This window comes from Carcharhinus amblyrhynchos, chromosome 10 (genome assembly GCF_965287045.1).
Source record: "Carcharhinus amblyrhynchos chromosome 10, sCarAmb.v2.hapA, whole genome shotgun sequence".
NCBI lineage: Eukaryota > Metazoa > Chordata > Chondrichthyes > Carcharhiniformes > Carcharhinidae > Carcharhinus > Carcharhinus amblyrhynchos.
In genome coordinates this window covers 54,359,674-54,384,000 of record NC_137333.1, presented here as the reverse complement: position 1 = coordinate 54,384,000, position 24,327 = coordinate 54,359,674, and the positions used below count along the sequence as shown (strand labels likewise).

The window sequence follows — 24,327 nt, the reverse complement described above, 5'->3', positions numbered from 1 at the left end:
GCAATAACTAATGCACTTCTTGAATCCTCAAAGCTTTTCCACCATCAACAATACTCAAGTTCAATACCATCCAAGACACTGCTCCCCACTTGATGAGCACCCATCCACCACCTCAAACAATCACATCTTCCTCCACCAATACACTCAATGCAGCGTGTACAATCTGCAATTTGTCAGGCCTTCTTCAGCAGCCCATTCCAAATCTATCACCCAGGACAACAGCAGCCGATGCACACAAAAACTACCATCTGCAAGTTCCTCTCCAATTCACACGCCATCCTGAATTGAAAATATATCATTGTTTCTTCACCGTTGCTGGGTCAAAATCCTGGAACTCACTACCAAACAACACTGTGGGTGTAGTTACACTACACAAATCCAGTACCCTCTTCACACACCGCACCCCCCCTCCTTTCTCAAGCAAAACTAGGGAAAGGCAAATGAAAGCCTTGCCAACGTTGCCACATCTCATGATCAAATGAAAAGAAATGCTCTCTGGTTGACTGAAAAGCCCCATCTTCTCCGGTCTTTCTTCAATAATTTACCTTTAACAATAGGGATAAATTTTGTGTTGAGTTCTGAGCTGTTCATGCACAACTAAGTGCAACTTCTGCTATTTAGTTACACGGTTAACTAATCAACTTCCTCTGTTGGATGGTGCTCCTCAATAAGTGAACGCTAAGTAGTGAGTGCAAGAATGTGACAGGATCTTATTCCTCCGTTGAGACATGTCCCCATCTTTTTCTCTTCTGTGCCATTTATTCAAATGAAGTCTCACCTCCCAGAGTTACAACCATCTGGATATTTTACATGACTAGTCCTGTGTATCCCTGATCACCTCATTAATTAATGTCTACTGCGCCCCACTGTTAAATCACTCACATTAAATTAGAGTGTGCTAATCCGGAGTGCCAGCTCATTGCCCACACCAGTGTCAGTCAGAGTGAGTGCCCAGAGACAAACTCTGCATCTCCAACGAAGGCCTGGGACACTCACTCCCACTTCATAGCCTCCCCCTCGATCGGCCCCAAGACCACTCCCCAAAACATCCCGCCAACATCCTCTGGGACCAGCTCTGACGATGTGGGCACTGACCGATCACCCGGTCCGCCAGAGAGATTTCTTCAGCCCCCAGTTCGCCATTTCTGTCCACTCTCCGGTAAAGTGAAAGGGGGGAGTGTGGCTGGAACGGAATGCGCCCGGACTGTTAGCTTCCGGGAACCTAAAAGGCGGCGGACACGAGGACAATCCCATTGGGTGGACCACTTCCGGCGGGACTTTCAGGAATTAAAGTCATTAAAAGCTGGCGGCCAAAGCGATATAAAAGTGAGTGCCAATTGGTGTTCAACCACATTCTCGCTCTCATGGTGGTTGTACATCAGCAACTATAATTTTACCAGAACATACTGAAATAAAAAAAAGAAAATACTCAGCAGGTTATGGCAGGATCTGTGTTAGAGACAGAAATTGCGTTAACATTTCAGTAAGAAGTCTCACAACACCAGGTTAAAGTCCAACAGGTTTATTTGGTAGCACAAGCTTTCAGAGCACTCATCCTTCATCAGTTGGGTAGCAGTACTGTTCACAAACAGGGCATATAAAGATACAAACTTAATTTACAAAATAATGGTTGGAATGTGAGTCTTGACAGGTAATCAAGTCTTAAAGATACAGACAATGTAAATGGAGAGAGTGTTAAGCACAGGTTAAAAAGATGTGTATTATCTCCAGCCAGCACAGTTGGTGAGATTTTTCAAGTCCAGGCAATTCGTGGGGGTTACAGATAGTGTGACATGAACCCAGGATCCCAGTTGAGGCCGTTCTCATATGTGTGAAACTTGGGTATCAGTCTCTGCTCAGCAACTCTGCGTTGTCATATGTTGCGAAGGCCACCTTGGTAAACGCTTACCCAAAGCTCAGAGGCTGAATGTTGCAACTGTACAAAACTCTGGAGCAGCCACACTTGGAGTATTGCGTGCAGTTCTGGTCGCCGCATTATGAGAAAGATGTGGAAGCATTGGAAAGGGTGCAGAGGAGATTTACCAGGATGTTGCCTGGTATGGTGGGAAGGTCTTGTGAGGAAAGGCTGAGGGACTTGAGGTTGTTTTTGTTAGAAGAAGGTTAAGAGTTGACCTAATTGAGGCATACAAGATGGTCAGAGGATTAGATAGGGTGGACAGTGAGAGCCTTTTTCCTTGGATGGTGATGGTTAACACGAGGGGTCAAAGCTTTAAATTGAGAGGTGATAAATATAGGATGGATGTCAGAGGTAAGTTCTTCACTCAGGGTAGTAAGGGTGTGGAATGCCCTACCTGCAGCAGTAGTGGACTGGTCAACTTTAAGGGCATTCAAATGGTCATTGGATAGGCATATGGATAATATTGGAATAGTTTAGGTTAGAGGGTCATTAGATTGGTTCCACTGGTCGGCGCAACATCGAGGGCCGGAGGGCCTGTACTGCGCGGTAATGTTCTATGAATGCCTGTGACTGCTGAAGTGTTCGCAACAGGAAGAGAACACTCTTGCCTGGTGATTGTTGAGCAGTGTCCATTCATCCTTTGTTGTAGCGTCTGCATGGTCTCCCCAGTGTATCATACCTCAGGACATCCTTTCCTGCAGTGAATCAGGTGAACAACATTGGCTGAATTGCAAGAGTATGTACCGTGTACCTGGTGGATGGTGTTCTCATGTGAGATGATGGCATCCGTGTCGATGATCTGGCACGTCTTGCAGAGGTTGTTGTAGCAGGGTTGTGTGGTGTTGTGATCGCTGTTCTCCTGAAGGCTGGGTAGTTTGCTGCAGACAGTGGTCTGTTTGTGTTGTGCGGTTGTTTGAAGGCAAGAAGTGAGGGTGTGGGGATGGCCTTGGCGAGATGTTTGCCTTCATCAGTGACATGTTGAAGACCCTGGAGAAGATGTTGTGGCTTCTCCACTCCAGAGAGGTACTGGATGACAAAGGGTACTCTGTCCACTGTGCCCCTTGTTTGTCTTCTGAGGAGGTGCAGTTTTCGCTGTGGTGCATCGGGACTGTCGATCGATGAGTCGAGCGCCATATCCTGTTTTTATGACGGCATCTTTCAGTGTCTGTTGTGATCTTCTTCATCTGAGCGTATGTAGAGGGCTTGTCCATTGGGGATGGCTTCTTTAACGTGTTTTGGGTGGAAGCTGGAGAAGTGGTGCATCGTGAGGCTATCTGTGGGCTTACAGTACAGTGAAGTGTTGAGGTGACCGTCCTTGATGGAGATGTATAGCATCTGCATAGTCTCCCCAGTATACCATACCTCAGGACATTCTTTCCTGCAGCCGAATGCAACCAATTCCGGTGAGTAGTTCATGATGGTGGGATGGAACTTGTTGATGTCATCATATTGTTGTTTCCGTGACTGTTCAGAAAAAGTACGAACGTCTCAGGTCAGTGAGCTTTCATCTGAATGGGGAATAGTTAGAAATCTAATAGATTTTTCAACAAGGAGTGAGTGGGACAGGGAAGGCCTGTGATTTGGATGGAAGACAGGACAGATGGAATTACAGAATAATTAGTCTTCCAGGGGAAAAGGGAATGGATTTGGGGCAAGAAAGGAAACAAAAGATGTGCCTTGAGATGGTGTGGTGTTAACAGAAAAAGAAAAAACCCAGAAGAAGAAAAGGAAATAAAATTAGTGCTGAAATTTTGGTCTGAAATTGTTCAACTTAATGTTTACTCCAGAGTTTTAGATGACCTCACGTTTACAGAGGTTGGAATGTTGGAAGCCCGCCAGAAGTCTGTTGGAATAGTCAAGTGGAGAGGTAACATGCATGCAGTAGATTGGGGTAGCGTGTGGCACACTATACTGCTGCCTCAGTGCCAGGGACCTGGATTAAATTCCCAGTTTAGGTCATTGTCTACACAGAGCCTGGATGTTCTCCCTATGTCTACGTGGGTTTCCTCCAGGTGCTCCAGTTTTCTCCCACAGTCTGAAAGGTGCAATGGCCATACTAAATTCTCCCTCCGTGTACCTGAACAGGCGCCGAAGCATGGCAACTAGGGGATTTTCACAGTAACCTCATTGCAGTGTTGTTGTAAGTCTACTTATGACACTAATAGATAAACTTTAAAAACTTTAAACAGATTATCTGAGATGGGGACAAAGTCAAGTGATAATACAGGCGTGGAAATAGTGATAGACGAACATGAGGTCAGAAGCTTATTTTGGGATCAAAATAATGCCAAGGTCGCAAACAGACTGGCTTAATCTCAGAATGTTGTCAGGGAGAGGGGTGGGGTCAGTAGCTACAGAACAGAGTCTGTTGCAGGGACTGAAAGCAATGGCTTCAGTCTTTCCAATACTTGATAGCATAAAAGGGAAAGTTCTTATCAGTTCAGTGATTTCTAATTAATTACAGCGTGGGGAGTTCATCAGAATGAAGAAGCATAAAATCAGTAAAACCAACTTTTGAAATTCCAAATTTAAGTGTGCTTGTGTAGATTCCAGAACTTCCTGTCAGTTTTGAACACTGGTTTAGGCTGAGTGGAATTTTCAGAGTTTCAAACAACCAAAGAGTATTTAACTGGCCATTTATCTTATTCCTGTTTGTGGGACTTTGAAGTATGCAAATTAACCTCAAGGTAACAATGTGTATATTTCTGAAATACATTGTAGATTGCGAAATGCTTTGAGTCACCCAATGTAAGGTACTTGTAAGTGAAACTCTGTTTTACTTGTGCTTTGTTCCTTTATGCCACATTTTAATTTCCTATTATTTATTTAAGGAAAAGCAGTTTTATTTCAAATGGATAGTAGCTGAGGTAATCATATTGTGGTTCCTTCTGCAGTTTCATTCATCATTGCAGGAAAACAGCGTTGATCACGTGGTGTTTGAAACTGAAATCCGTGGCCAAGGCTTTGTGGCTCAAACAGTTTTGTACAGAAGACAAGTTCAAATAGTTATCAGTCTATTATCAATTGCCCCACTCCATTAATTATTGTCCATTCCTTATCTGAGCGTATTGACTGAAGCATTTTGCTATTTTGACTTAATCTAATAAAAACACATTACTAATTATAAATGCATTATTAACTATTTGTTTGTCTGTTGTATCTTCTTCCTAGGAAACCTCATGAATGAGAAGAGATCCTTTGTACTTGCCTCAATATTATGTCTTCATGACACTTGTTTTCTATATCCAGCTTGTCACAAATGTGGATCTCGGTTACTTATAAATGTTGGCAGGTATGAAGTTAAGGTGACAAAGTGTTTTCAGATGAAAATATTACATTTCATTGTTGAATTTTATGTATTTTTTCATATTTGTCTTTCTCTATTTAAATCTCTGTCGATGCATTTTAAATTACAATTTTGACACCTAACAGTATTTTGAAGCTTTGATGATTGACACAATTTGGTTTATGGTCCTCTGTTATACCCGACTAAAATATATTTGAAAATTACATTTGGAAATATTGAAAGAATCGCCCTGACAACTCTGGGGAAATTCTTCCCTGTAAGAAATTTCTCATTTTGGCAATCAGATTAAGATTGGGAGTTTACTGAATGAAAAATCCTAGGATTAACCCCATGTTTATAATTGTGAAAAATTGACACATCAGCACAATACATAGTTGTTACTTTCCATTTTATGTAGCATCCCAGAGAATCTATAATGACCTAGGAATAGAATTTATATTTCATAAACTAACCCAATAAATCACTAGAAACAATGGGGGATATAAATCATGTCCAGTTGGTTCAAGTCCCCATCAATGACCAGCACGCAATATAGGCCAGTATTCCAGTGTGGTACTAAGGGAATGCTGTTTGTTTTAATGGCACCCTTTTGATGAGATATTATGCCAACAAAAATGCCTGTTCAAGTGAATGTGAAAGATCGAAGGACATAATTCAAAAAAATAAATTTATTTTGGTGTCTGAACCCTCTATTATCAATCAACAATCAACAACATTTAAAGACAAAACTTTAAAATAGTAATATAGTAAAACACTCTAATGATTTTCACAGAAGTGTTATTAGCCAAAAAAAAGAAAGGCTTGCATTTATATAGTGCCCCAAAACATTTTATAGCCAACACTGTTGTAGTGCAGGAAAATTGGCCATCAAGTCACAAAGAGGTGATATTAAGACGTACGACAGAATCTTGCAAGGAGATGGGATTTAAGGAGGAGAACGAGGCAGGAGCAGAGAAGATAATGAAGAAATTCAGAACTTGGGACCAGGACAACTAAAGGCATGGCCACCAATAAGGGACAAAGGGAACTGGAGAAACAGAGTGTACAGAGAGCTGCGGGGCTGGAGAAGATTACAGAGCTAGGGATGGGCAAGGCCATGGAGGCATTTGAACACTAGAATGAGAATGTCAAATTCAAGGTTCTGCAGAACCCCAGAGTCAGTGGAGGGTGGCAGTCACCTTGGGTGATGGGTGAACGTGACTTCGTATGAACTAGGATAATTGCAATAGAATTTTGGTTGAGCTTAAGTTTACAGATGTGGAGGAAGAAATGCTGACCGAGAGACATTGAAATAATTGATTCTGAAGAAGGAAAAATTCTCCATTGGTTGGAGTCATACCTAGCAAAAAGGAAAATGGTTGTGATTGTTTTAGGCCAATCGTGTCAGCTGAAAGATATCACTGGTAGGAGTTTCTAGTTTGGTGCCCTAAGCCCAACCATCTTCTGCTGCTTTATTGATGACCTTGCTTCGAACGTATGTTCAGAAGTGGGAATGTTCACTAATGATTACATGTGTTCAGATACTAAATCAGTCCATGCCCACCTCAGCAAGACATAGACACAATTTGGGCTTGGAATAATAAATGACAAATGGCATCAATGCCACACAAGTGCAAGACATTGATCGTCTCCAACTAGGTAGAATCTAACCACCTCCTCATGACATTCAATAATATTACCATTGCTAAATCTCCCAACATAAACATCCTGGGGGTTACCATTGATCAGAACGGAACTGGCCCAGCTATATATATTCTTATTAATTTTACTGGATGTCACTGGCTAGTTCAGCATTTATTGCCCATTTCTAGTTGCTCTTCAAGTGAAGGATAGCTGCCTTCTTGAACCACAGCAGTCCTTGAGGTGTGGGTTTCCCCACTGCCTAAAGAACCTTGGTGAGTTCCTGCTGTGCATCCTATGGATGATACACATGGCTGCCATGACATCGGCGGTGGGGAGGTTGAATGCTTGTGGAAGGGGTAGCAATTAAGCAAGCTGCTTTTGTGTCGGATGGCATTGAGCTTCTTGAGTGTTGTTGGAGCTGCACTTGTTCAGGCGAGCGGAAAGTATTCCATTATACTCCTGACTTGTGCTTTGGGGAGTCAGGTTGTGAGTTACTCACCACAGGATTCCTAGCCTTTGACCTGCTCTTGTAGCCACAGCATTTGCGTGTGTTATCGGACAACAAATTTTATGAAATTGGGCACATGGAAGCAGGCTAAAATTACACTCAGCCTCTCCACTAAAAATCACAAAGTAACAGACACAGATTAGCAGGCAAGAGCATGCTTTTAGAATGCAAATGAGGGCTAGCACACAAGGGAAGCTGGACAGGATGGCACCTACAAGAACTAAATTAAAAAACACATCCCCAGCCCACTAAATCAGCACTTCTAAACCAGTCAAACAACCTATGGAGACACCTAAAAATTAGCATAGCTAAGGAAACGTCCCTGGCCCCCCCAATCTTTGAGATCAATCACACACCCATTGTTCAAACCCCAGAGATTCTAGACCATTAATAACCAATCAGACAAAAACAATTAACACACACTTAAAACAATCATCCTAACACTCGAAAACATCGAAACAGGATGGCTAAAGTCGAATACTGCAAATACAGTATTAGCATTTGAATCGCATGCTACATCAGGTATAACTATAGCCCGTTATGACGGACCTTTAGAGTGCTTTCGGGACAGTCCGATTGTATGTCCTGACTGCACCTCCGTCGACGTAAAAGAAAATAAAGCTGTGCCGTTATTGAACTACACCCTGAGTCCGTAGTGGTCGTTTCGCCCACTCGCACTAACACATAGCTAGTCCAGTTCAATTTCTGGTCAATGGTAACCCCCAGGATATTGATGAGGGATTTTCAGTGATGGTAATGCCATTGAATGTCAAGGGTTGATGGTTACATCATCTCCTGTTGGAGATGTAACCATCTCCATTGGCTACCACGTGTATGGCGCGAATGTTACTTGCCACTTGCCCAAACCTGAATATTATCCAAGCCTTGCTGCATTTGGACATGAACTGCTTCTGTGGCTACAAGAGCAAGTCAGAGGCTGGGAATTCTGTGGTGATTAATTCACAATCTGACTCCTCAAAGTCTTCACACCATCTAAAAAGCACAAGTGAAGATGTGATGGAAAAGTCTCCACTTGCCCAGATGAGTTCAGCTGCAACAACAACACAAGAGGCTTCAGGACAAAGCAACCCACTTAATTGGCACCCCATCCATCAAATTAAACATCCACTCTCTCCACCGCTGACACACAGTGGCAGCAGTGTGTACCATCTACAAGATGCATTACAGGAACTCTCAAATGCTCTTTTGAAGGCAATTTTCATATCCACAACCACTACCACTTAAGGACAAGGGCAACAAATGCATGGGGACACCATCAACTTCAAGTTATACTCCAAACCAAGCACCATCCTGACTTGGAAATATTTTGTGACTGGATCAAATCCAAGAACTCCCTCCCTAACGGCACTGTAGGTACACCATGGACTGCAGTGGTTCAAAAAGGGGTTTACCACCACCATCTTGCTTTGCCAGCAATGTGATACTTTAATAATAAATCTTAAAAACTTTAGTACAAAGTAACCTTCTGTAGAGTTTTTAATTCACATTTCCCATTTCTAAGGCCTGACTGAATTGTTTTCATTTTGTTTCTGTGCCTACGGAAGTTCCAAGTGAATTTGAAATAAGCATCTTGACAATTGCATCCTTTTGACATTAAAACAAACCAAGTGTAGTTTTTTGCTCATGAAAGTTTTCTTTTTAAGGTACTGGCAATAGCGGGTGAATGTGTACCTATGCATTAAATTCTTCTAGTCTCAAGGTGTGCAGTGCAGTTTACGATGTAATGATTGAAGCATAAGAAATGTGTGAATTGTGAAAACTGAATTATACTGATCTTCTATCCACCAATTCTCCTGTAGATTCCATTGCCCAAAACATGCCTGTGTGTCCACATCACAGGATGCAAATTACAGATACAGACTTTCTGTTAAAGTTGCCAGGAGAAATGACATATTTAACATTACTGTCTTTGGGAGCTGTCTTGAACCTTATTTTGGGACAACAGCAGGACACCTATACAGGTAAAAATTTAATCTTTTAAAAAGTCTTGCTAACACCTTCAGCCCTGACTGTAAAATGTAAAGTTTCATTAGTTATAGTCAAAGAATAACCTAGTGTATCATAATAATTAGATCTCTTTAACAATTTAAGTTAAGAATAAAACCTAAAGTATTTTGAATGCTGAAAGAAATGCAGCCTGTGCCCTCCACCCCTTTCCCAGGTGGGGACATTACAAGATTTTGAAATACATACTACATTCAGAAATGGAGAGAATGGATAATCCAAAATACAGAAATATATCCATATTTCTATTCAACCTGTAGAAACAAAAACTTCAGTAGTAACATACAAATCTTTACTAACAATATCCAGAGTCAAAACTAGAGTGGCAAAAATCAGGTCGCAGTTTTTAAATTGTAGATTGTTTAGTTTGTCGCTCAGACCATCTATTTGATCAGGTAGCTTATTAAATAGTTTCTCTTTAATACAGTAGTTTGTCAGGGCCATGCAGGTGATGTCTCATTGTGATGAGCGATCTTGTACTGCAAAGAGATATAAAAGGAATATGTCAGAAAAAGGATCGAGAGAGATGAGTGCCAGAGTACAACACAAGCCATGAGTGTGTGAACATGTAGTATTAAGGATCATTTTGCTGGCAAGTAGTTAGTGCTTGTTATTTGGCACATTTAATGAAAACCATGAACAGCACATTGTATGACAGCGGTCCACAAAGCAGTGTCCAAACATGAAAATACCTATTCGTTTAGAAAGTAGAATATTTGGTAAACGTGCTGCTTTTTGTGGGACACTGGCTGCAAGGCGTGATCCTGTGAGAATGACTATGTCAGTCTGTTGCTTCACTAGTCTGTTCATCAGCTTATCCAAGTTTGTCCTAAGTACCCAGATGTTAGTGAGGAGAAGTGTGGAGTCGGCTGGACTGGGTGTGTCTTTGTCATCCCTGTGCCTGTCAGTGCCAGGCAGTCTGTCCATTTTTTTAAAAACTATTTTAACTGTTTTCTAACGGTCTGATTTGGCTGTGGGTTGCTTGGCCATTTCAGGCAGCAGTTTGATGTCAGTCATATTTCAATGCTATGAGCTATACCGGGAAAGGTCCCCTCCTGGATGGGTATTAGTGATGTTGTGCAGATGCCGGTGTTGGACTTGGGTAAACACAGTAAGAAGTCTTACAATACCAGATTAAAGTCCAACAGGTTTATTTGGTAACAAAAGCCACTAGCTTTCAGAGCGCTGGCTGCCCCTTCATGAGGAGAGTGGGAGTTCTAATCACAAACAGGGCATATAAAGACACAAACTCAACTTACAGAATAATGATTGGAATATGGGTAATCAAGTCTTAATGGTACAGACAATGTGAGTGGAGAGAGGGTTAAGCGCAGCTTAAAGAGATGTGTATTGTCTCTAGTTAGGACAGTTAGTGAGATTTTGCAAGCCCAGGCAAGTCAAGAGGGGTTACAGATAGTGTGACATGAACCGAAAAATCCTGGTTGAGGCTGTCCTTGCGTGCGGAACTTGGCTACCAGTCTCTGCGCTGTCGTGTGTCGCAAAGGCTGCCTTGGAAAATGCTTACCTGAAGATCAGAGGCCGAATGCCCGTGGCGGCTGCAATGTTCCCCAACAGGAAGAGAACACTTCAGCGGTCACTGTTCTCTTCCTGTTGGGGAACACTTCAGCGGTCACGGGCATTCAGCCTCTGATCTTTGGGTAAATGTTCTCCAAGGCGGCCTTAACGACACATGACAATGCAAGGTCACTGAGCAGAGACTGATAGCCAAGTTCCGCACACATGAGGACGGCCTCATCCAGGATCTTGGGTTCATGTCACACTACCTGTAACCCCCACGACTTGCCTGGACTTGCAAACTCCCACTAACTGTCCTATCTGGAGACAATACCCATCTCTTTAACCTGTGCTTAACGCTCTCCCCACTCACATTATCTATACCTTTAAGACTTGATTAATTGTAAAGAATCGCATTCCAATCATTATTCTGTAAATTGAATTTGTGTCTTTATATGCCCTGTTTGTGATTAGAACTGCCACTCACCTGACAAAGAGGCTGCCAGCGCTCTGAAAGCAATGGCTTTTGCTACCAAGTAAACCTGTTGGACTTTAACCTGGTGTTGTGAGACTTATTACTGTGAATATTAGTGAACCAGATGGGTTTTTATGACACTTTAATTTCATTTTTGCCGTTATGGATACCAGCTTTGTATTCAACTTTTATTTAATAAACATGGTTGGATTTGAACTCTTGTTTCTGAATAAGTACTAGTTGAATAACAAAAGCACAATGCATCAAACTTTGACATTCTTTGCGGCACTGACTATATTTTCAAGGAAAAAGGTAGTAATTGTACAGGTAATAATTTAATACTGTTGTTTCAGCACATCAGCATCACAGAGTACACCGGTATTCACACTGAGCTGCTGTTGGCAGGAAAATAAATAAATTTATGTGTTAATCCTACACAATATGCAACAATTGCAGACTTTGTAATAATTTTGGAGTAGTACAGACTTGCAACTCTTAACTAATGTTAATCTCATTCTTGGAGGTTATTATTTTCTCTGAAATTTTGTGTTTCATATTCTCACTGATATTATGTTTCCTGCAACATGGCTAACTTCATGTTGTGCAGATTTGCATATGTCATACTTTTGGTAGTTTTGGCACAAGCTCTTGCCCATCAACATGATTTTCTAAGTGTAGCTCTGATGACACTAATCAGGTTATGTTGATCCATTACTCTCCTTCCTTCTAATCATGCAGCATCTTCAAATTTAAATAGGTACTGTGAAGATTTGAAAAAGAAACTGCAAAAACCAGAGGGAGTTAAGGTTCAGGATTTGCTCATCCAGGCTGTGGAACACTGCTTTATTGGAAGAAGCTTTATCTTCGGAGTGAAGGTAATTTCTGCAGTTTATCCCGTAGGAATGTGCTTCTTCTTTAGAAATCCAGAGTCAAAACAATTTCTTGTCTCTGGTAAGAGAACAGATCATTTCTCCCAATAATTTCATAGTGATTAAAAATAATTAATCCAAGTGATGTTTAAAATCCCAAGGCTTATTAACAGGGGAGGAAGTCTGGAAAATTCTTCTTCAGTCCCTCAAAGCAATGGAGTCTAGTCAGGAACACCATTGAAAATGGCTTGGATTACTTGCTACCTCTCTTGTTTATGATGCAATTTCAGCCCTAGCCAGGAAACAGTCCAGGTCTCTTGTAGGTATATAGTGAACCAATATAAATGCTGCATAGTTGCAATAAACATACTTAAAATATTGGTCGGAATGAAGAAAGCTTGTCCTGTTTTGGTCAGGTTAATCACCTATGCGTTGGGTGGAATTTTCAGATCCAATTTATAGTGAGGTTTATTTTGAAAGTATGAATGTGAGAAGTGGCTGCACTTAAAAACATGTTTTGTTGTTCTGAAATATGTTTTTGTAGTTAAAAAAGATTAAGCACTTCAAAGTTTAAGGAGGGTGCTTGGTGAATATAAATGTCGATTTTGCAATGTTCTGGAAACGTTCAGCTGCAATTTAATGTCTTTACATTTTAGATTATATTTAAGATTGTAGATTTGTATAATCAGATTTTATATTTGTAGTTAAATGTTAAACTTATCCCATTTCAGATTTTTTTTGAATTCACAGGCATCTGAATTTGTACCTGGCATCGACTTGTCATCTCTGAGTCCCTTGCACACTACCATCAACAAGAATAAATATAAAAAGCACCTGGTAGCCTGCCAGATTGCAGTGCCAAACACTGCAATCTATGGATGTACTGTTATCAATTATTACAAGAAGCTACTGGATTCTGACAGTATCCAAGATTTGTTTCCCATTCCACTACAGTCTGACAGTTCTTTTATTGCTGTTGACCAATCCAGTACCATGACAAAGAGCTTGACAAATTTGTTATCTGGTAACACTCAATCCTTCACGCAGTTAAATGTTGCTAACCGGTTATCAAATCCTTGGCTACAGGATTTTACGCTTGCTTTATGTTCTGTTGATTGTATCACTGTAGGAGAACTTTCAACAGCAGAAACTAGCAGGTTTCATTCAAAATGGAACATCAGCCTCCCTTGCCATGTAGAGGAGGCAAGCCAGAATAGGAAGAATCAGAAAAGTATCTTGTCAGCATTTTCTGCTTCAGCTTCACAAAACAGCAGTGATGTCAACAGCTGTAGTACAAATGCAATCCTGAGTCTCCCATCAAGTTTGGAAGTACAAAGGTTATCAACTAATGACTGTACAGGTCAATATTATAGTACCAGCTTTGATGAATTACAGGAAAACTGCTTCAAGTCTAGTTTTGATACACAAAGATGTTACATGCAAAAGCCTGAGGATTTGTTGAGTCATGGCAAAGACTGTGTTGAGTTTCAGCCTGTTGATAAATCTTATTGTTTACTAGAGGACAGTTGGAAATTCACACAGGACAAGTTCCCAACGGAGGAGAATGATGCTATGTTATGGGATGACTTACCATTTTCAGAAAGCCTAAATGAATTTTTAGCAAAGGTGGAAGCAAATCATCAAAGATGTGACGAGAATATTGCGTTGTTCACTTGTGTGAGTGCTGTTGGTGGTTCTGTACATTCCGGTAGTTTGCAAAATCCTGAACCTGATAATCTTCCCACTGGAATGCGAAAGCAGAACTCCAGAACTAGAGATATGTATACAGATTTTACTAACTGTAATTTAACTGGAACTAAAGAAAACTATGTTGATTCTAACCATCCAAAGGCTCTCTTAAATGAGATAGTGGGTGATTTCAAAAGTGATACTGTCATAGGAAATGAATTATGTCGAGCAACAGCATCACCACTGTGCTCAGATGATGGCTGTATTCCCATTGATGTGCACACTCTCAATCAGGAGCCAGTTGCGCAGATTTGCAATATTTTTGTGAACCCTGGAAGTGCAGGTAATTGCAGTACCAAACATGTGCAGATGTGTGAACCAAATCTGCACAACCTTGAAGTGGAGCAGATGGGTGAATATTCAAGTTTTTTGTCTGAACATAAAGATACTGAAGTTAACAAGTTCACAGATCCCTGTTACACTACAAATGAGTCTTATTTACTGAATAAGTTTGATTTTTCAACTCTACTCCATTCTGTGAAAAAAGTAAAGAAAAAAATTCACAATGAGTTTCAAGATCAAATATGCATTAAAAAATGCAGTGTAGATGCATGTGACATTAAACCTGCAAGTAGATCTCCACTGTCATCTACTTTTAACCTCTGTACAAACATCTCATTCCAAAATATGTGCATCAACCCCACTGAGCAAGAGTATGACGTCTCTGGAGATCTCTTCAATGATACTGGAGGTATTAAGGAGGAACCTTCAATATGTTTCAAAACAAACCTGTGCGTTCCATCTAAACCGACATCTGCATCTAAGGCATTCAGTGAGATAAACTGTAAGCTGAGTGAGCAGCAGTCTAATAATTCCCAATGTCTAAATGGAGCTGCTGTGAAAAAACAAAACAATAATAATTCTCCCGAGAATGATTCACTGAACTTGTCTGAACGTGACTTTTCAGGCTCAGGGGACTTTGTCCCATTTTCTCAGTCTACACCTGTTTCAAGATTTCAAAGTTTAAATCTTTTGAGGGGGAGAGAAACAAAAACCCTCAAAAGGACACCCTATGTTAGGCCAAGTCCAAGGCCAGCTGCTTTTAGACAAAGACAAAATACTCAACTTAAACAGCAATCGCTCCCAATCCATGATGTCATTCTACCGCAGTCTGGGAGCAACCAAATCTCTGTTGCATTAAATTCCTCTTTGTTAAGCAACAGTCCAATTAGCAAATTTTCTGAGAGTGACTCTGATGAATGGATTCCACCTTCGGCAACCAAAACTCAAATAATGTCATCTCATTTATCTTGTGCCTTTAATATAAACAAATCACGAGGGGTTAAATTATTTACACATGTGTCATATGCCAGTGCTGCTATGGAAACTGCTGATTCCAAGGCTACAACAGAGGGCAACAAAGAGAATGACAGCAGCAATCAATGCAGGGGCCACCTATACATGAAAAGGCCACCTGCAGGAAAGCTTACCAAACCATCATTACAGCAAAAAGTATTCAACTCAACAAAGGTTCTTCCGAACAAAACAGAAAAACTCAGGCCCCTTGTTTCTAGTGAAATTCAGATTAGGAAAAGTTTAAAAGTGAATGACTGCACCCCAGCTGCTTTTCATTCATTTGGTGTAAAGAGCAAGGCACCAAGTTGTTACTCACCAGAACTATTTTAAGCAAGTACAGAGATTTTTGAAGATGAATGCAGTCGCTTGAAAGAAAGGTTTCTGGCTAGTGCAAAAACAAAAAGCGAACTATGATTTTCCTTTTAGCAAATGAGAAAATGAATTTTCTATTTTTGTAATTCAGAGAGAGGTGAATTTCCCTCGTATTCTGCTGTGAAAATCCTGAAAAAGCTTACAGTAACCAAACAGAACTCACTTTGGAAATTTGCTCCCCGGCGTAATTGAACCATCCAAATATGCAACTAATACTATCCTAAAGGAAATGTTCATGAACCCTTAGAAAAGATGTATGTTTCTTCTTTAAGGGTGTTTTATCCCTAAGTTTATTGGTTTGTAGACGAATAGTTTTTTTTCAGCTCTTGGCCTGTGATTGGCAAATTACATTTAAAAATCGCATTTGTATTGTGCCCATTGGAGCGGTATCAACAAAATTTGACATCGAGTAGGGCAGGTGCCTAAAAGCCTTGTCAGAGGTTCATTTTAAGGAGCACCTTGACAGGAGAGATGCTTAGGGAAGGAATGCCAAAGCTGACTGACAGGGCAGTGTTGTTGTAGCTGCTAATGGTGGCAGTAGGAATGCACAAGAAGTTAAAATTGAAAGAGCATTGATGTTTGGAGAGTTGATTGGCTGAGGAGGTTATAGGGGATAGAGAGGGTAGGACCGTGGAAGGATTTTGCAAACAAGGGTGGTTTCCTGGAATCATTAAAGTATGGGCAGCTATACCACAAGACATCTATACACAAGAATAATCTTTTTGCTATGCTCCAGCAATTTATTAAAGTCCATGAGTACTGCCATGGAAATAAAAGTTTAAAACTAATAGGGTCATGGGCTTTGTTTACAGAACAATTCACGACACAAGCGAAGCATACCTTTTTATCTCTATATAATACATTGGTTTGGCCTCAGAATATCTTTCATTTTAGTCTTCTACTGTAAGCAATATTGAAAGGGTGCAGAAAAAGAGCACAAGATTAATTCCCAATTTCAAATACATAATTAGCTAGATAGGCTGAAAGAGCAGGGATTCTTTACTTTCAAGAGACAAATGGCAAGTAACGTTCGTCTTGCTCGAGCCACGTAGTGGACACTTCAACATGAGAACACCTAACCATCTCCCCTTGAAATTTAGTTACGTTAGTATGACTGAAGCTTCCAATAATTAATTGCTGGCTTTTTTGGCAGTATCTTCCAAAACTGGCCTCCACCACCACCACCCACTTGATGGACAAGATCATCAGATGTTTCGGAAAGCAATACCTCCATGTTTTCACTGCTACCCCACCCAACTCATCTTTCATTGTGCCTTGAACATATATTGTTGTCCCTTCATGGCCTATCAGTCAAAATCCAGGAACACTCAACCTAACAACATTGTGGAACTACATAGAATCCCTACAGAACATCATTCAGCCCATTGAGTCTGCACCAACTTGCTGAAAGAGCATCTCACCCAGATTCTCCATAACCCCACTTAACCTGCTAAACCCCCTAACCTACACATGTTGAGACACCAAGGGGCAACTTAGCATAGCCACTCCACCTGACCCACATATTTGTGGAGTGTGGGAGGAACCTGGAGAAAACCCATACAGACACTGGGAGATCGTGCAAATCCACACTGACAGTGACCGAGGTCAGAATTGAACCCAGCTGCCTGGCAGTGTGAGGCAGTAGTATTAATCAATGTGCCACAGTACTGCCCTTAATTATTGCACAGACTGAAGGGATTAAAGAGGCCTTCATTCACTTCTCGAGCAAATAGGAATGGACAATAAATACCAGCCTTAACCAGTGCACATCCCAATATTTTTTAAAAATTCAAATGATTAGGTTGATTATATGACATTCAGAAGCAATTTCTCATATTGATTCTGAAAGTCACTGATGCTTGTACTAGAAGGTAAGTGAATTAGTTTTTCCTAAAATGCGGGAAAGCATTTACCACAAGGTGGCAGCAGAAACATGCAGAGTATATTTCTAATTAAATAAATTACATAAAATGAAAACATAGACATTTATTTGTAGTACTAAGTCAATAAAATGCCATATAGTTGTTTCTGTGGTGCAACAAAATAACTAGATCCAGTAGAACTAAGACCTTTCCATCTTACCACACTCAAAAGTTCATTGCTTAAAGCACAAGCCTTGGAAATAGGAGATCCCAAGTTCAAACTGCAACAGGGCTTGCAGCTAATGCTTGTCTTTATGTTTTGGATAGAAGAGAAAAAATGTTAATGATATTGGGAAGTGATCTGGGAAATGAGACTAGTTGAGTTGTTTTTGCAGGATACTGACATAGACACAACTGATTAAATTGGCAACTTCTGTACTGTAGCCATTCTATAAAAGTCACAGCTACTATTGGCTAATTACAGATAGAGATACAGTAATGTTAGGTTTTTCTGGCAAATTTATTTCTCAATGTGGAGTTTTTATGATTGGGCAATGCCCACTTGCAAGAGCATTATCCTAATAGGTTCATCTCCTCCCCACAAACTCATTTTCCATTCTTAATTTCCATGCTTGTTGGTGCTATGATTTTAAAATACAAATAAATACTGCATTTCAAAACCAGCTCTTACACACTGGCCAAATTTTAACCTTCCAACTACCAACAAACAATTTGTACCTCATCCAACATAATACACACCACTACCTCCAAATGAATCATGCAGATTTACACAATGCATACCATACCCCATCTCATCATACACAGACTTCCTCCAAAAAAAGAAAAAGTATAAACTACACAAAATCAACAGCACAATGAATGTCAGCATGTTGATCCCAAGAACTACACTGCTAGCGTCAGTTTCAGATTGGGCACTGTCCCCAGAATGTAAACAAATTGCGCTGATGATCCCCATAACATTACCATCACTGCCCCTGCTTTGGCTAATCTGCTACAGAAACCCTTGCCCATGTCATTGTTGCCTTCAGACAGCATTATTCCAATGCTCTCCCACATTGCACACTTCGTAAACTTCAACTCATCCAAAACGGCCACCTGTATCCCAAGTCACATCAAGTCCTGTGGTTGCTCTTCATTTGACAATACCCCTTTTTAAAAATTCTTATTGTTTTCAAATCCCTCTCAAGTCTCCCCTCTATAACCTCATCCATTCTCAAAGATCTTTGCATCCCTCTAATTCTGCCCTCATGCTCCTTCCCTAAATTCATCACTCCATGATTGATGGCCCTACTTCCAGCTGTCTAACTTCTAGAATTCCTTTCTTTAACCTCTCTACTTCCCTCTCCTTTAAGGTGCTCTTTAAAATCTACCTCTTTATATAACCTGTCTGGTATCTGCTTCTGTAGATTTGTCAAATTTTGTTTGAATAGGCCTTTGGAGCACCTTTTTATGTTTTACTCTGTTAAAGAGGCTATGTAAATGAAGCTGTTGAATTTCACTGTTCAAATTAATTCCTACAAGTTAAGAGTTGTTTACTTGATCCAAAACCTGAAAGAAATTTTTCCATTTAAACAGTTTATGAAGGTCACTGCACAATCAGGTATCAGATGAGATTTAGAACACAAACAAGTTTTGTTTACACATTTCAATCTCGCCTGAATTTCTCAGCTTTCTAATTGCTTTATATGCAAACCTGCAATTTCAGACATGAGTTTATTTTTGCGAGTAAAAATTTCCAAACAGTAGGGGTAGGAAAATTCTTGCCAGGCTGAGCTGGACATGTGGGGGGAATTAGGCCATCTCTTCCCTTCAGCAGTCTAACCTGACTGTTGTGAATTTGTCCTGTGTGAATTAATGCCTACATATATTATTGAGAAATTTCTGTTCTCCAATTTTCTACCTTCCTGAAAGCACTGATGTGTGCAAAAATGTAGTTCACCAACAATCCATTTTCACATGGGGCCTTTGGTAGCGTATAACAGCAGGCTTCACCAGAAATCAAAACCACAGTTAATTTTCTTTTCTTTCCTCCACACACACGTGTAATATGCGGGCCATCTGAGTTTTGAGTGCAGCCCATGAGACATTTTGTTGACTTGCCCACGTGCAGGGTTGCTACATTCCTCTGATTGCCAACCACGTAGTTTTAATCAGTCACACCAATGTTACATATTTGCAAGGGCAAGTGATGTGAGGTGCATGCTGATTGCTCACAACATTAACTCTGAAAGCCACTCACTCCCTCAGCGTCCAAAGACTAAATATGTATTTTGATTTTACCAATTGAAGTTGATAGTTCTATTAATATATAAATGAATAAGCATTTTCTATAACTCGTTAACAAAATATTTGGCTTGTATTAAATGTATTTAAAAAGTAAAAAGTATCTGGAATTAAGACAATTGTCGATTGTCAGAAAAACCATCTGGTTCACCAATGTCCCTTAGGGGAGGAACAACACCAGGCACAGCTAAAAACGAGGTGTCAATCTACCAAACAGGACTACATGCATGCCAAACAGCAAAAACAGCAAGTGATAGAGCATTATTGGTCAGCACGCAGGACATGGACTGCAGCAATTCAAGAAGGCAGCTCACCACCATTTTCTCAAAGGCAACAAGGGATGGGCAATAAATGCTGACTAGCCAGCAACACCCATGTCTCATGAATGAATAAAAGAAAATTTGATTCATGGGCTCAACAATTCATGAGGTTAGTGAACAAGCGTGATTTGAAGCTTGCAGTCCACTGAGATGGAGGACAGCCACTGATGTGGCCCACTCACTGGCTTAGATTACCCATCACTGCTGTAACACCACAACGCTACAGAGTATCAATCAATTAACTCGCCATAGGCCAATTATCAATTGAGAAAATACTTTTTAAAATTACATTATTTGTGTAAGGCATGTGTAAATACGTTTGAAGTAGTGTTCTGAACTTTAACAGTAAAGATACGCAGGTCATAATTTTATAAGAAATATTGTCATTGTGGTTATGCTTTGTACTTAAACTGAACATACCTACTGAATGAAGATCATCAAAAACAAAATCAGGGCTTGGCAGTTAAAAAGAATGTTTGCACTGATTTAGCACTTGTAGCATGTGTGAGTACTCGAGGGAGAAGAAATATGGAGCAAATATCAGTGGAACGGTTAGGCAAGATGACCAGAACAGGCCTCAAAGGTTTGAAGGAGGTCTTTATTGATGAGGGAAAAAATAGCAGTGTGGGGAAGTTTATGAAGACAGTTTCACAGATAAAAGGCTCTGCCACAGATAATGGTATCGATGGCTATCTTTGTAAGACAGAGCTGGAAGGAATCAAAACAGATACTGCTTGAAAAACGCAGCATGTCAACACCTTCCGTGGAGAGCGATGTTAATGTTTCAGCTCCACGACCTTTCATCAGAATCAGCCTGTTATTTGCTGTTCCATTTCTGTTCAAGTGATGAACTACTGGCCGCCTTCTTCAAATCTTGGCACAAATCCAAAAAAGGAAACTGATTATTCTTATTACTATTCTGAAAAGCCTATTTTGTCACATAACCCCTCTGCTTATAATTAATATTTGCTTCTTTCATTCCCTGAAGTAATAGTCCTATTTAACATACTCAAATTTCCTTTTTCCATTTCACGTTTCTAGATTCAGTTTATGGCTTAGTCCCACTTCTGATAAAAGGTCATCAACCTGAAAGACTTGGTGGAATTTTCCATTTTTGAAACTGAGTGCTATGGCTGCCGTGTTCTGTGGCATATTTCCCACGAGGCAGCATGGTGAAATCTTTAAAGCTTTTTAAAGTTTCAAGTTTATTTATTAGTGTCACAAGTAGGCTGACATTAACACTGCAATGAAGTTACTGTGAAAATCCCCTAGTCGCCACACTCCGCACCTGTTCAGGTACACTGAAAGAGAATTTAGCATAGCCAATCCAACTAACCCACATGTCTTTGGAATGTGGGAGGAAATCGGAGCACCTGCAGGAAACCCACGCAGACACGGGGAGAATGTGCAAACCCCACACAGACAGTAACCTAAGGCTGGAATTGAACCCATGTCCCTTGCGCTTTGAGACGGCAGTGCTAACTACCGTGCCACCATGTCACCCACAAATCACCATGCCTTATTGCGCACCAGGAAACTTTAATTAGTTATGCATAGGTGAATATCTCTCCACGTGACAGATGGGAAACTGTTTTGTCACCTTGCCATCACCTAATATGGTCAAAAGTTTGGGCACCATATTTAAACAATCCGAGCATACATATTCACTGTCTTCAACACAGCTGAGTGAAGGAAGTGCCTCCAGATGACTGCGTCCAAGAAGAAAACTGCCCCAAGATTCAGTAATGACTCCTTTGAGAACTTCATCAATGGACTCTGCCAGTTCTAGGGAGCCTCTGGAGACGACCAATATCACATAAGCTGGAGGTGAAAAGACAGCTGAGTTGTGAGAGACAGTCAAAGACTAAAGTGAAGGATGGAGGAGTCTGTTCACTTTCTGTCTGATGCCATGGCTCTGACATGCAAGTGCTTTGGGGTCTTTTGCTTTATTCATTCATAGGACTTATTGTTCATTTCTTGTTGCCCTTGAGAAGGTGATGGTGAGCTGTATTCTTGAATCGCTGCAGTCCATGTTGTGTGGATTGACTCACAAAGCCATTAGGGAGGAAATTCAAGGATTTTGACTCAGCAACTGCAAAGGAACAGTGGTATGTTTCCAAGTTAGGATGGTGAGTGGCTCGGAGGGGAACTTGAAGGTGGTGGTGGTCCCATGTATCTGTGGCCATTATCCTTCTAGATGGAAATGATCATGGGTTTAGAAGGTGGTGTCTGAGGATCTTTGGTGAATTTCTGCAGTGCATGTTGTAGATAGTGCACACTGCAGGTATTGCACTGTGACGGTGGAAGGAATGGACATTTGTGGATGAGGTGCCAATCAAAACGGGCTGCTTTGTCCTGGATAGTGTCAAGCATCTTGAGTGTTGTTGGAGCTGCACCAATCCAGACAAGTGGGGAATATTCCATCACATTTCTGACATGTGCCTTGTAGATGGTGGACAGGCTTTTGTTTGTAAAATGTAAGAGCTAAAGTAAAAAAAGGAGTTTTATTTGTTCTAGGAAAAGGACACTTTCAAGAAACTGGATGAAACAATACAGATTAGAGAGACCAAAGGAAAGGAATGCCTTTAAGAAAACACTGAAACCTGTTGAGGTTTATCTGCTTAGGTCAGATCTCCCAGAAGACAGTGTGAACAAAGCTGCATCTGGAGAAAAGTTGCTGTCAGCCTCAGAGGACACTGTATAATAAAATTACTGGAATTCTATAGGTTTGTGGTGGGTGTGACTCCATGTTGGTTTTGTGGGCCCCTTCATGGGCAGCATGTTTCTCCTCATTGTTGACACTCATTTGAAATGGATTGACAGTCATGAGAGGAAAACCATGACATCCTCAGTCACAATAGATAAATAATGACAGATATCCACCACACGTGGATTGCCTGAAAGTGCTGCTCTTTGACAATGGGACTGCATTTACAAGTGAGAAATTTCAACACTTCATGTAAACCAATGGGATTTGGCACATAACAGCAGTTCCCCACCCCCTGACCTCAAACAGGTTAGCTGAAATAGCCGTCCAGACATTTAAATCTGCCATTAAAAGTCCTCTGCACTTTTACAACTTCAAACAGCCCATTTCTACACACATACAGAACAACTCCTCATACCTCTCCAGGAGTTACCCCGGCTGAATTGCTCATCTTCAGACAAGTCTCAATTTAATATTTCCAAATTTGGCATGGAGAATAGAGGCAAAACAAGATGCGCAGAAGAGATATCATGACTCCCCCCCACCACTCCCCTCTCCCCCCCCACCACTCCCCTCTCCCCCCCACTCCCCCCCCTCCCCACTCCCCCCTCCCCACTCCCCCCTCCCCCCCCCGCACTCCCCCCTCCCCCCCCCCGCACTCCCCCCTCCCCCCCCCCGCACTCCCCCTCCCCCCCCCCCGCACTCCCCCCTCCCCCCCCCGCACTCCCCCCTCCCCCCCCACTCCCCCCCCACTCCCCCCTCCCCACTCCCCCCTCCCCCCCCGCACTCCCCCCTCCCCCCCCACTCCCCCCTCCCCACTCCCCACTCCCCCCCCCACTCCCCCCCACTCCCCCCTCCCCCCCCCCCGCACTCCCCCCTCCCCCCCCACTCCCCCCTCCCCCCCCCGCACTCCCCCCTCCCCCCCCACTCCCCACTCCCCCCCACTCCCCCCCCCTCCCCCACTCCACCCTCCCCCCTCACTCCCCCCTCCCCCCCCACTCCCCCCTCCCCCCCACACTCCCCCCCCCTCCCCCCCCCACTCCCCCCTCCCCCCCCCACTCCCCCCCCACTCCCCCCCCCCTCCCCCACTCCACCCTCCCCCCTCACTCCCCCTCCCCCCCCACTCCCCCCTCCCCCCCCACTCCCCCCTCCCTCCCCCTCCCCCCCCACTACCCCCTCCCTCCCCCTCCTCCCTCCCCCCCCACTACCCCCTCCCTCCCCCTCCTCCCTCCCCCCCCACTACCCCCTCCCTCCCCCTCCTCCCTCCCCCCCCACTACCCCCTCCCTCCCCCTCCTCCCTCCCTCCCCCCACTACCCCCTCCCTCCCCCTCCTCCCTCCCCCCCCACTACCCCCTCCCTCCCCCCCCTCCCTCCCCCCCCACTACCCCCTCCCTCCCCCTCCTCCCTCCCCCCCACTACCCCCTCCCTCCCCCTCCTCCCTCCCCCCCCACTACCCCCTCCCTCCCCCCCAACTACC

The 24,327-nt window shown here is 42.2% G+C and overlaps 1 protein-coding gene across 1 annotated transcript; it reads left to right on the top strand.

Moving 5' to 3' along the window:
• The first annotated feature begins 1,244 nt into the window (after window positions 1–1,244).
• Window positions 1,245–20,737, top strand: ddias (DNA damage-induced apoptosis suppressor). The gene is made up of 5 exons (XM_080197084.1): window positions 1,245–1,326; window positions 5,090–5,210; window positions 9,177–9,338; window positions 12,129–12,246; window positions 12,991–20,737. Exons 2-5 carry the CDS (start codon window positions 5,098–5,100, stop codon window positions 15,613–15,615), a joined length of 3,018 nt encoding a protein of 1,005 aa, XP_080053210.1. The 5' UTR covers window positions 1,245–1,326; window positions 5,090–5,097; the 3' UTR covers window positions 15,616–20,737.
• Window positions 20,738–24,327: the final 3,590 nt, after the last annotated feature.

Coding starts and splice junctions, on each gene's coding strand:
- ddias (XM_080197084.1), top strand. CDS start 5,098: ATGAATGAGAAGAGATCCTTTGTACTTGCCTCAATATTATGTCTTCAT. Junction 5,211..9,176: donor TTACTTATAAATGTTGGCAG/GTATGAAGTTAA, acceptor ATTCTCCTGTAG/ATTCCATTGCCCAAAACATG. Junction 12,247..12,990: donor GCTTTATCTTCGGAGTGAAG/GTAATTTCTGCA, acceptor TTGAATTCACAG/GCATCTGAATTTGTACCTGG.